Genomic DNA, 13173 nt, shown 5'->3' on the forward strand with positions numbered 1-13173 from the left:
GCTCATGTGTGTAATATATCGTTTGAATGTCAAAGTACATGGGTCAGCACATCCATGGATTGGAATTGTCCCTAATTCTATGTTTTTCCCCCCCATTAGTTACCCCTCTCCTTTTCCCCAGTGTCTTACAAACAAGCTCTGTCTAATGCATTGCTCAAAACATCCCACCCAAAAGCTGTGCAAGACCTCGTCATGAGTGACTAAATCTGCCTGTGGTTCCCCATGTCTGTTTGTTTGAGTCATTGTGGGAAATGTAGGCCATGTTCATGGCAATGTAGTCCTACAACTCTGTTGTGTGATGCAAGATGATGTATATAGTTGTTGAGCCACAGATGTGTTTCTTAAACTTAAAAAAAACCTGGGGTATCCTCTTAATGAACTCGTCCCTCGTCATACGTCATAAAGAGTGAGACGTACATTTTTCAGTCATGACTGGACAAGGCAATATGTAACATAGACCATGTAGAAACTACAAAGCTTTGGAACATAAAATGGGAAATGTCGGCCAGTAAGTGACACTTAAAAGATTAAGTGTGCGGAATGCATTATCTAGTAATGTCTCCACCCGATCCATAATTTGTTCCTGTTAAATTAACACTGCAACAATTTGACACTTTTTGAGGTATGGTTTTATAGGCAACTCGTTTTGGTACCATCCTCAAATTCATTTTGATAGCATATGGTCATGTGAAGGACCGATAAACAGCTGTGTCTTCCCCACTAGCCATCTGGGATATGCCCTATGTAGTTCTGTGTAAGGGCTGGAACACCCTGCAAAAATGGAAGAAAAGCTTTCACACGCATGACTTGGCCAGCTATACTGCCAAAAGATACCAGTTAGTGTGTTGGCAAGATTCTATCAGTGTCAGCTGGGCTGTTGGTGGTGGTTGCAAATGGTGGTTGCATGCCTTTTAGGTAGTTGGCTTACTAGTTTTGGAACAGAACTCCGTATTGCTGCTTTAAGTTCGTAGTGCTTTTGGTCAGGTCATTGAGATCGGACTTTCCCCAGGCTAGATTGTAATGCTAACCTAAGAAGTTTTAATAATGGGTGTTGCTGCTAAAATGTTTATTTTGCAGTATTTAAAAAAAAAAAATTCGACTGAATTATTTGAATTCACTTGGCCTCAGTCTTTAAGTTTTGTGCTTTGAAAAACCTCAACAGGTTTGTGCTGGCTGAAACGTATTGACATGCAGCTAGTTTTAGCTCGCCATAGTTTCCAACTTCCAAGTGCATTTTGTTCCTTGGGTTGTCATAAATTAGTTAAATTGCCAGTCTCAGTTTTTGTGATTGGTTTACCTGACTGTCTTTGTAGAAATCCACCGCCTGTTTTCTCTTAATCTGAGCAGATGGTAGGATCCTTAAGGCATGCAAACAGCACTTCTGTCGCTCCTTTGGAATTGGTTCCTAAGTGTGACAGTTTTCAAACCTAAAAAGTAACGCCACTTAGCCTAGAAGATGGCAACTTTTTGCTTTAATTTATCCCCCTCCCCAAGTGGACTAGGTGGCTCCTACAAATCTGGTGAGAATTTAAAATAGACTCAAGGAAGGGTGAACCAAAAAAGTCTTATCCCATCCCGAGCTTTCATTGCAACCCCCCTGATGTGTCGGTGCTTCAACATGGAGTGTATTTGCGCAATATCAACTGGGTACGGGATTCAGGAGAGTGCCTCCCTGTCGTTTTCTCTAGCAGCTACCTGTCTGTCGAGGGGGGTAGTGCCATGCGGCTCGGTGTTCTGCCACATCAAACTGCTCTGTCGCATTTCAAAACATGGGGAATATATTTATTTATGTTGAAAAACACCTATTTTTTTTTAAAGAAATTCTTGTCCTGATATTTCTTTGATACCTTTTGCGATAGGCATGGTTGTCCACTGCCTTGCATGTCGCATAGACTACTGTAATATGGTGGGAGTTTGGTTTTAAGGACCTGAAAAGAGTTGAGTTTTTAGATTTAAAGACTAAGCCTACTTATCCTGCAAGCTGCAGAGACTCAAGTTTCATGTAGGTAGGTGATGAAGTGGCCTTCAGTTTACTCAAGGAAGGAGTGGGTGTATTTTTATAAAGAAGCGAAAGGAGAGAGGCAAACTAACACGCTGTGTCATCTCACACAGGTGGAAAGTGAATTATGTTTTGCATTTTTGTCTTGTAAATACCACAGAGGTCACCGTGACATTGAAAACTTTTGGCATGCGAGTTCCCAATAACACGACACACTGTCTAAAGATGGAATGTCTTTTGGGCGTAGTGCCTCTGCCCCTTCAGGGGATCAGTGAGTCCAGAGCGGGTGGAGCCCAGAGCGGGCGTAGTGCCTCTGCCCCTTCAGGGGGTCAGTGAGTCCAGGGCGGGTGGAGTCCAGGGCGGGTGGAGTCCAGGGCGGGTGGAGTCCAGGGCGGGTGGAGTCCAGGGCGGGTGGAGTCCAGGGCGGGTGGAGTCCAGGGCGGGTGGAGTCCAGGGCGAGGGTACTGCCTCTTCCTTCTTTAGGGATGCTGACTGGCCTGGTTGGAGTCCACAGCGGGTGGAGTGGCTCTGCCTCTTTAGGGGGGCAGCTTGGGAGACGATAATGGACATGATGTGCTTTTGTGTAGCTCATTAAAGTGCTGTATGCTTTTGTGCATGTGTTTTTTGCTAATTCTTAGACAGTGGTGTGTGTGTGTGATGGGCCACAGGAAATGGATGCTTGCATTACACGCTAATGGATGAGTGACTCCATGTTTTCTCTTTGACTAATTGAATCGCGTGCTAGTTGTAGGCTGTGTGTAACCGAGCTGAAATGAACTCTTGCCTGACTGGGTTCTTGGAAACCCACAGAGACGACTTAGACCCAGTGCAATCTTTAGGTGAACGGTTCAGCGGGTCGTGTGTGTGTCTGCTTTAAAATTTCATGTATGTGGTGTGGGTGAATTTTTTTGACGTTAAAGATTTGCTCAGTAGAGTCTTTTTTAGCAGGCCCACAATGCATTGCATCTGCTGTGTATTTTGTGTACGAGTTGGTCTCGCAGGCGAGGTGTGTGTGTGTGTGTGTGTGTGTGTGTGTGTGTGTGTGTGTGTGTGTGTGTGTGTGTGTGTGTGTGTGTGTGTGTGTGTGTGTGTGTGTGTGTGTGTGTGTGTGTGTGTGTGTGCGCCTTTGCTCGTATTTCCTGATAACCCCAGGGCTGTGGGATGTGTGTTTTGATCTCTGGCTCTGGATACTCAGCAGGTGACCAATCGGGAGTCATTCAGAACAAAAACATCGGGGCTTGAGTTCTTATCCCTATGCTCTCTTGCCCTTCCCTAAAGTAACTGCATTAGCTCAACTCCAATCCCTCAAAAAAAAATAAGCTTTAAAAAAAAAAAAAAAAAAAAATGGGGTACCCTCCAGTTTGATCCGCCTCGTCCACTTTTGATGACTCGGGAAGCAATTACCCTGCACCGGGCTTGCTTGAACAGCCCATGAGGAACAAAGAGATGAGTTGTTGTATCCATAGGACTAGTGTAATTGGTGCTTCGCTGGTTGGTTTTCTTAACATCAGATTTTTCTTTTTTTTTCTTTTTTTCTTTCTTTCCTTGCCTCCAATCTACTTCTCCATTTGGCCTCGAGGCTTAAGCAGAGAGCGTCATCTCACTGCCAGCCTGCCGCCTTCAAAGGCAGCTCTCGTTTCTCCTGGCGATAGTGAAACGCTAGGACGCAAGGTGAACGAGAGTTTACGAACTGCTGCTCGTACCAGCGGTGGAGGAGCCCAAGTGTACGCAGTGAGTCATCAACATCAACCCAGTTTGAACCAGAGGAAAGACAGGGGAGATGATGATGTTCATGGGGAGATGAAGATTGCGAGGGGTGGGTTTGGGGGTAGCGGGGGTGGAGGGGTGGGAGCTAAAAATTGCCGTGTTCATCAAAATCCCCAAACGTGGGCGTCATGCCTTTGGTTGACTTAGAGGGAGGGGAGGGAGGGAGGAGGGTTGATTTTTTTTATCCCACTTAAGTAACCTACTCAAAGATGTGCGCCTTTCTCAACCGTTAAGTTAAAATATTAGCACACGGGACGCCGGGACTCCAGAAGCTCTCCGCTAGCTGCTAGTGCTCAAGCGCTTCGTCCCCGCTAGCTGCTAGTGCTCAGGCGATTTGTCTCCGCTCTCCGCTGCGGCCTACTGCTGTGGCGCTGGGAAGGCAGAAATGTAATTACATAAAACTGGGCTCCCAGGCGGATGGAGTGTACTGTCTGAAGTGATTATCAGTTTTTAAACGTATGAATACTGCAGGGGCTGGTGAACTTGACCGGAGGTGGATACGAGGAGAAGTCTCGCTGGTGGGCGGCAGGAAATTGAATTGACAGTGGTGCTCGGGAGGCGTGGGCGTCGTCCTTTGTAGGTTTTGGACAGACGTGATGGATGGAGAAGGGAGACGGTGAGACACGGAGAGGGTGTGAGGGAGATGGAGAAGGGAGATGGAGAGTAAAGCAGACATTTATTATCAGTAGTGATGAGTCACGGTTGTTTCTCCCTCCCTCGCTCACTCGTCGGGAGCTGCCGTTCTGGTTTTTGTTTCACTTTGCTTTGTGGCCTACCAGAGAGAGGCTACTCCGGAGAGTCTGGGCCTGTTTCCGCCTTCAGTGTTGTAGTGCAGACGACGTCCTTTGGTGAATACATTGAATTTTTCAAATACCTTAACAGTGAGTGTCGAGAGCAGCAAAGCAGCGATTCCTCTGTGGGTGGGCCCAAGGTTGTGTGGATTTGATCCTCTTGAAAGTGGTTCAGCTGTTTTTTTCAGTATGGAATTTAGCCCTTGTGTAATGGTGCTCATACCCTTTCCTTTCATAATCCCATCACTTACTGTAAGCATTAACAACTAACAACTAACTAACAACCTAGCTGCAACCTTCACAAAACTATTGGTGGGGTTAGTGTTTTACAAAGTCGGTGCACTATTTTTTTAACTGCCGTTTCACCCTGTACTCGATATGAACGTTGCCCTGTATATATAGAAGGCTATGTAAATGCAGCTGGGCTATTATCTGTAATCCAAAACACTTTGTGTTTTAATTTTTTTCTTAGGACAGAGTCTGGGTTATGGATTTGTGAACTATGCTGAGCCAAAAGACGCCGAGAAAGCCATCAACACTTTAAACGGACTGAGACTCCAGACCAAGACCATTAAGGTGAGCAGAGAGCTGATCTCATCTCCTCTTTAAAATAATCCCTTCTGCTGTTGCGACCGGCTTGCAGAAAGGGCGTGGTGTCAAAGTACTGGAGATTTTCCATTTCAGCAAGTCAGCAAGGCAAGAGATCTGCACACACACACACACACACACAATGCTCTCGACCTCCATCTCGAGTAGGTTCGGGGTGAATGTGTGTTTCATGAGGGGGAGAGAGATGTAGGAGCGCTTGAATGGTGCGGTGTAATTTCCCACATACCCCTCTCCTCTCCCTGCTCATCTCTCTCTCTCTCTCTCTCTCTCTCTCTCTCTATTTTTCCTCTCTGCTCTCTCTCTGCTCTCTGTTCTCCTCTCCCTGCTCATCTCTGCTTGCACTTTGGCAGGAAACAGAAATGCTATAGCTGTACATCAACCCACTAGTCAGAGCCATTCCTGTGTGTGTGTGTGTGTGTGTGTGTGTGGTTTATGTTTGCTACTGAAGGAAAGAGTACCTTGTACGAATGAAGGTTTTGGAGTGCTACACTCTTTTGTATGTCTGTGTGAGCACACATGTACGTGCACGCATGCCGTTTGCATGATTGTGTGTGTGTGTGTGTGTGCGTGCTTGTGCTGACTAGTATCTCTAAGGGGATTTAGGCAAACAGAGCGATGTTTTTTTTCCCTTCAGCCCACGCCATCACCCCGAATGAGATCTAAAACATGAGACCCCCACCCCCCCATCCAAAAATTAAAAAATAACACGCATACCAAAAATACTCTAGCTGCACTTTCAGAAGTGCAAATAACCCCCTCCCATGAGGTGACGGAATATACTTTGCAAGTATTATCGTGAAATGAAGCGTGAAGGCGCAAAGCGAGGGGAGACCGAGGGAGGAGGGACGATGGATGGGGTAGAGGTTCCTCCTTGACAGTCTACCCTTCAGGCTCTTTCAGTGAAGGGGTGAAACTGGGAGGATGGCATAAGGAATGAGAGTGGGGCCGGGGCCGTCCATCGATCGCAACCCTGCGAAACGATCCTATTTGGCGGTTTAATTAGCGTGGGGGCGTTTTATTGATGGGATCCATCGGGCAGGGCTGCTGCTGCGGAGCGAGCCGTCGCAGGGGGGCCATGTAGCGGCTCGCTAGGCTGTGATTACACTCGGAAGATCTGCAAAGTCCTGATAACGCTCACACATGCATTTAAACATGCGACCGACCTGCACTCAATAGATGCATGCTCAACTGCACAGAATGCAGAACACACTTACACGCCAACTAGGGTTGGGCAATATGGCCAAAGATGAAATGGACGATTCACGATGTTAAGGTGTTTTTATGTTGTTTTGTTCTGTATACATGAAGACAAAACATTATTCAAAAATGGTTTCTTTTATTAAAAGCCGTTCCCCAGTAACTAAGGTAATATGGGCCATATCGCCTAGCCCTAGGCTACACATACTGGTTTTAGTATTTACAACCAGCAAGAGGTCGATAGGTGGCAATGCTTCTCGTCTGACTACAATAAATATGGTGCAGTCACATGTAACAGAATAAAAGTCATCATTGTGATGACATGCAAAACAAAGCAATCAATAGATAGGAATGCCACGAGATGACAGAAATGTACGGCTTTATAGCAGCCGACATACAGTAGGCCTTGGCTATGTCTGTCAACATGGGTAAAATAAACCCATTGATCAGTGTGTGATTTGTAATCTTTGTCCTTGTGTGACTTATTTACCACTAGTGATTTAAATACACTGACATTGCTTCATCAGTGTAAGTGGTAAAGTGTAATTCTGTTGCTGTTAATCTACGGGTTCCCGGCAGCATTAATATGACCCCAAATTGACAAACGGGCAACCGCATGACTAATGAAGGACCCTCTCAACAACAGAACAGGCCAACAGAAATGTTCGGTGACTGACAGGAAGAAACATTGATCAACAACGTTACTGTCGTAGCAATCACACCTCCTTAAACCAATGTCTTATCTCTAAATGTGTAAGGGAATTCCAGAGCGACACTTAGTGCTGATTTACCGAGTATAGCACGATCTTTGAAATTGTGCTTTAGATTACAGCTTCACACGATTACTCACCGCACTGTATTATGTCTCTTCAGTTTGGGGAACACATTTGGCCACGACTTGTTCGATTTTTAAACTCTGTTTCACCTCTTCATTAAAAAAATAAAAAATAGCAGTAGTAAATCTAGGCTTTGGCTATTGTGCCGTCTTAAGCAAGAGATGATGGGGGTTGGGAAGGGAACCCTGTGGAGCCAGTTAGCCAGCATGACCATTGAAGAGAGGATTAGTGGGGTATGCTGCACTCTCCCAGTGTATGCACGCTTCCTCCCTCGCTCGCTCGCTCAAAGAAGAACCCACAGAAGACAGCTGCCAATTGCGGAACTCCAAAAACACCCACCCGCCCGTTTTACATCATCTGCTAGTCCTCGTATCGCTCTTCTCTCCACTCAGCTGTGTGTGTGTGTGTGTGTGTGTGTGTGTGTGTGTGTGTGTCGTCACTCATAGGATTATAGTTACTCAAATCACACTCGTTCGATTGCTAGTTTGTACAGCGCTTTCCTTCCTATGTCTAATCGCCATGCCCGTTTTCCAGGGCCGTCTTGAATGCCTTTCATGTGGTTTCTACTTCAGTGCGCACACAGGGTCCCATCTAACCATATGCCTGTAGACACTGAAGACACTGCTGATTGCTCACTGCTGATGCGCTATGGAGAACATGGCAGCAGAAACCTGGAGCAGAAGCCAGGGCTTGATTATATGAATAACATTTATAGGACGGCAGTATGCACCGTGCGTCCATGTTCGCGTTTTGCATTTCTGCATGATGCTTCTATAGAGCCAGGGCTCTCGTTAGGATCCTTGACATGTGACATTAGGCCTTAGATTAGCATGCACACACACACACACACACACACACACACACACACACGCACACACACACACACACACATTGGTTTGAGACCGTGGCAGCAGAAGCCGGGGCTTGATTATATGAATAACATTTATAAGACCGTGCTTCCATGTTAAGTTTCTGCATGATGCTTACTGCTGTAGAGCAGGAGCAGGGGGTTCTCCTTTAGGATCCTGGACATGTTGCATTAGGCCTTAGATTAGCTCGTCCGGAAACAAGATGGCGAGCACCATGTGACTTAACTGTTACAAGTAAAGAAGTTCATGCAAAGATTTACAAACGTGATGTTGAACAGGGGACCCCATCCTGGTTCTGGAGTACCAACCCCCACCCGACTCCCCCTGCATGCCTGCCTGCCTGCCCTGCATGTCGGTCCTTGCCCCAACCCCACCGGGTTCTTTATATCAGTGTAATTAGAGTAATACCTTGATATGCTTCATTGTGTATTCAGCTAATCAACAGTGCCACTGATGAGTTCAGTCGGGTATGGAGACATTGGGGGTGGGGGACAGATGACGACATGCAGAGCAGTAGGTTTGAGGGTCACTGCGATAGGCAGAGCAGTAGGTTTGAGGGTCACTGCGATAGGCAGAGCAGTAGGTTTGAGGGTCACTGCGATAGGCCATGTGAAGGGAAGGGATTGATGCATGTCTGAGGGGTCACTGCTCTCTAGTCTGTGGTGCTGTTTGTACACTGGGCTCTGAAGCCCTTGTCAGCAGGCCTAATTATGCCCTGCGCTGACTGTATAATGGCGCAGGGTACTGCACTCGTGCACTTGTGTGTGCTTCCTTGGTATTTACTCTGCATTTGACTGTATAATGAGCCGCTTATCTTTCTGTTTGACGCCATGCTCCGGTGACATTTCAGGTGCATACAAACACCCAGTCATTTACTCTCCGCTGAGTTACGGCTCCGCATTAAAAGACTTCAGCCCAGCCCCCATAAACACCCCCCCCGCCGCCCCCACCGCCACATCCACTCTCTCCACCCCTGCCGCACTCTCCATTTCCAGCTAAAAGCAATATGGCCGCCCTCTCCCTTTGTTCAACACTTGGCATTTGTGATGTGATAAATGAATCTCTTCCAGTCCTCGCTGTGGTGCTTTTAAAAGCAACCGTCCTCCTCCAGCCTTGCCTCCAACACACACACGCACACACATGCACACCCTTGGTGTTGGCAGGCATGTTTTTGTGCTAGGCTTGTGAAAGTCGACAGGGAGATGCAAGCTGCTCATGAATATTTCGATTTACATAATTGTGGCAGAAGTGTTTCATTGTAAGCACTAACGCGGCACGCGCCAAATTAGCCTTCCCTTTCTTCGCCGAGGGCAAACGGGCGAAAGATGATCGGCCAATTCGCAGATTTTAATTGGTCCGTTTTCATTAACCGTGATGAGACGAGGGGACTGTGCCGTGTGTGTGTGTTTGTGTTCTGCCATTATTTTGTGTATATACTGTGAAAACGGGGGGCGTGTGTGTGCGCGCGCTAAATGCAACCTCCTGCTTTAGTATGCGGGTCTTGTTTGCCTCCCCAGTGACGCTATTCATATGTAGGTACACATTCCCAGTTCTGTTTGAGTCTGTCCTTCTGCCTGTCTGCACAAGCTGTGCAAATGCAGGTGTGGGGGGGTGTGTGTGTGTGTGTGTCTTGATATCACCCGCTATATCACAACTCTGTATGTTTGTCTGTTGACATTGGCTTTCACCTCGCTGTGTGTGTTTGCACGCATGTGTGGAATCTGATTTGAACCCTTCTGTGTGTGTTTTGATCTTTACATAGACTTCTGTGTAGCTGTAAGGGGGTGTGTGTGTGTGTGTGTGTGTGTGTGTGTTGATTTCTGACATTGACTTCTATGTAATTGTTTGCGTGCGTGCGTCCTACCATTTAATAATGTGGTTATAGGAGTGGTAGCTTAAACATCTGTACATCCTTGTGGTAACCCTTGGATGACTGTGTTTCCATCCTTACTCTGCCTTCTAGGCTGTCTGTCTGCATGTGTGTGTCTCTGCAATCCTCACACTTCCTTCTGTGCTGCAGGTGTCGTACGCACGCCCCAGCTCGGCCTCCATCCGTGATGCCAACCTGTACGTGAGCGGCCTGCCCAAGACCATGACCCAGAAGGAGCTGGAGCAGCTCTTCTCCCAGTACGGACGCATCATCACCTCGCGCATCCTCGTCGACCAGGTCACAGGTGAGCACGTGAACCCGATGGTGGTGAAGGAGTCACCAGGTACTTTCCAGGAATGAGAATAGCCATTTCAACCCTCACTCGCTCACTAACACCATGGGTGTTGCGCAATACCATCAGGTCTGATCTGGCCTGCAGTCGGATAGTCCAAAAAAAATGACGTCACGTGTCCTTTTCCGAACCACTTTTTGTTGACCTTGATGGAAAACGTCATGACATTAAGGAAAGATGTGACAGAATTCTTAAGACGGGCAGACTTCAGAAGAAAAGAGAATTGGACTACACTTACACTTAAGCCTACGTAATTATGTGACGGTGGATGTTAGTAATGTGGGTCTTTAAAAGCAAAAAAGACGATCCGACCGCAGCCGTGGTGCGGATTTGGTTACTCCCTGAGTTTAGTCAGTCCTACCTGCGACATACCGTTAAGATGTCATACATGGGATTCCTTTCTCAGCAAGATTCACCCCGATGCAGCCTTACAGTTTATGTGCAGGTGGGGGTTGTCTTACATCCCTCTTCCTACTCCCCCTCCTAGCTATGCTATTCTGTATACACCCCTTCAATAGGGGCAAGAGATGTGGAAAGGGTGGGTAACGTGAAGTGCACTTGTCCTCATATAATGTGAATGTAGCCTGTAGCCTATACATTATGCACATATACGTCTGTATACTCTTTTATACTCGTTTATGTATTCTTGATCTATCCTTTGTAGTCCATATAGTCATTGCATAACATCAGATGAAACATGTATCGGTTCTGTAATATTCATAATATCATGAATATTACAGCTTGCGGAGATAAAGCTGTTGAGCATCCCCTCCTCTTTCGGAGAGATCAAAAGAACATTCTGTCTGTAAAAGCTGGGCTTCTCCTCCGATGTTGCCATTAAATCAAACACACAAACCATGATTCTGGTGGTCATTTTGATCTTTGAGGTTTCCCCGTGCCAAGACTAATATAGAAATCTACATCCCCACTCTACTCTTCTCCTAAGGAAAGGAAAAGTCATGCTTTTAACCTCGCAGTGCCATAAAAGTTGGCTCAAATTGTTAGACATAGAAGACAATCTAAGGTAAAAAATACCTGGATTTAATGGAGAACCAAGCCGTTTCTATGGCCCTGACGCTCAAGAAATGGAGCCGTGTTCTAAACTCTGACATCGCCACCAGTGACCTTAAGAGATCCATCTTGTACACGCCAGCACCAAAACGCCCCGACCTTCAGATGTCCTCTACGTATCCTCCTCCTCCTCCTCCTCCACCCTGAACCCCCCGCACTCCACCCTCGTGTCTCTGCTCAGCCCCATCAGCAACTTTAGCAGCAAATGCTTTCAGATGTATGCATGTCACAGAGGAATAGGAAATGGCTTATGAAACTCAAGGCAGTGTTCACACACACACACACACACACACACACACACACACACACACACACACCACCTCATCTCAATCCTCTATATCATCCTCCATACCTACCCCCCCCTTCCCCTCCCCCAATGCACTGGTTACCATTTCCATCCCTCCCCTCCCTACCATCCTCACGCACACGCACACACACACACACACACACACACTCTGTTTGCCATTCCCATCCCACCCCTCCTCCCAGCTCTACCCCTGAGGTGTCCTTTAATGCATATTTCACGGAGACGAATAAAATAAATTTACAGCTGTTATAATCTGTTTCCACACTGCCAGCTGGAGATGGTGTGTGTGTGTGTGTGTGTGTGCGTGTTAGCCGTAAACCACTAATAAACTGCAGCTTGCTTACACCATACCCCATCCCCCTGCCCCTCAACACACACGCACACTCACACAAACACACACACTCACACACACGTCCTCCCTGTTCCCCGAGAGGCACTCGCTGTTTTTTGCCAGCACAGATTAGGGACACGCTCGCTTCTTGTTTTGTATTTTCTTGCCAAGGTTTTTTTTTTTATTATTATTTTCCCCCCACTCTCTCCTCCTCCTTCTCCTCCTCCTCCCAGTCCTTTCACTCTCTGGTTGATTGTGCTGTATAAAGGGTGCTGACGAGCTCTAATATGTGGGCGGAAATGGCCTCTGGTTGCTGCAAGAAAATGAAATCTGACATTTTCTGTCCACACTACTCTGGAAAAGGCCTCCTCACTACAGTAACTATATTTGATTTCAGATCTCTGCCTGTACTCTGAGGACCCATCTAATGTAAAAGGTTTCATTTATCCTAGTATGCATCCTCCTTGAGAATCAAACGTATGACCTTGACCTTGATTTGAATCTGCTCAGTTGGCAGTTGGTTTATGGGATAAAAATATATTGATATGTCAAAAGCGGTTTCGTCTGACCAGAACTGATGAGGCTCCATCTTGGCCTGACATGACGCGTGTGTTGGCGCTTCCCTTGTCCGATTCACAAGAAACCGCGTACATTGTGTTGCAGCACTCCAGCTTTGCTGGTGTGTGTGTGTGTGTGTGTGTGTGTGTGTGTGTGTACCCTCCTCCAGCATTGTCAGCTGGTTAGCGGGGCTGTGTGTGTGTACATATCACACACCAGTAACCAGTAAGACTCCATCTGTCCTTGACGTGTGTGTACTCTTCTCTCCTCCTGCGCAGGTGTGTCCAGGGGGGTGGGCTTCATATCTGTCCCTGACTTGACGTGTGTGTGTGTGTGTACAGGTGTGTCCAGGGGGGTGGGTTTCATCCGCTTCGACCGCCGGGTGGAGGCGGAGGAGGCCATCAAGGGCCTGAATGGGCAGAAGCCCCCGGGAGCCTCGGAGCCAATCACAGTGAAGTTCGCCAACAACCCCAGCCAGAAGACCAGCCAGGCGCTGCTCTCCCAGCTCTACCAGTCGCCCAATCGAAGGTACCCAGGACCCCTCGCACAACAAGCGCAGCGCTTCAGGTAAACGGCCACGCCCAACCCAAAGAGTCAACACTTTCAACATTATTAT

The 13173-nt window shown here is 47.1% G+C and overlaps 1 protein-coding gene across 2 annotated transcripts in view; it reads left to right on the top strand.

Moving 5' to 3' along the window:
- elavl2 (ELAV like neuron-specific RNA binding protein 2) overlaps nt 1–13173 on the top strand; it is a 41678-nt gene that overhangs the window by 22867 nt on the left and 5638 nt on the right. For both annotated transcript variants that reach the window (XM_031584850.2, XM_012830847.3), the window contains exons 4-6: nt 5030–5133; nt 10089–10242; nt 12899–13124. In XM_031584850.2, the coding sequence (XP_031440710.1) occupies nt 5030–5133; nt 10089–10242; nt 12899–13124 (484 nt within the window). The remainder of the gene's footprint in view (nt 1–5029; nt 5134–10088; nt 10243–12898; nt 13125–13173) is intronic.

The sequence above is a fragment of the Clupea harengus genome, chromosome 18 (genome assembly GCF_900700415.2).
Source record: "Clupea harengus chromosome 18, Ch_v2.0.2, whole genome shotgun sequence".
NCBI lineage: Eukaryota > Metazoa > Chordata > Actinopteri > Clupeiformes > Clupeidae > Clupea > Clupea harengus.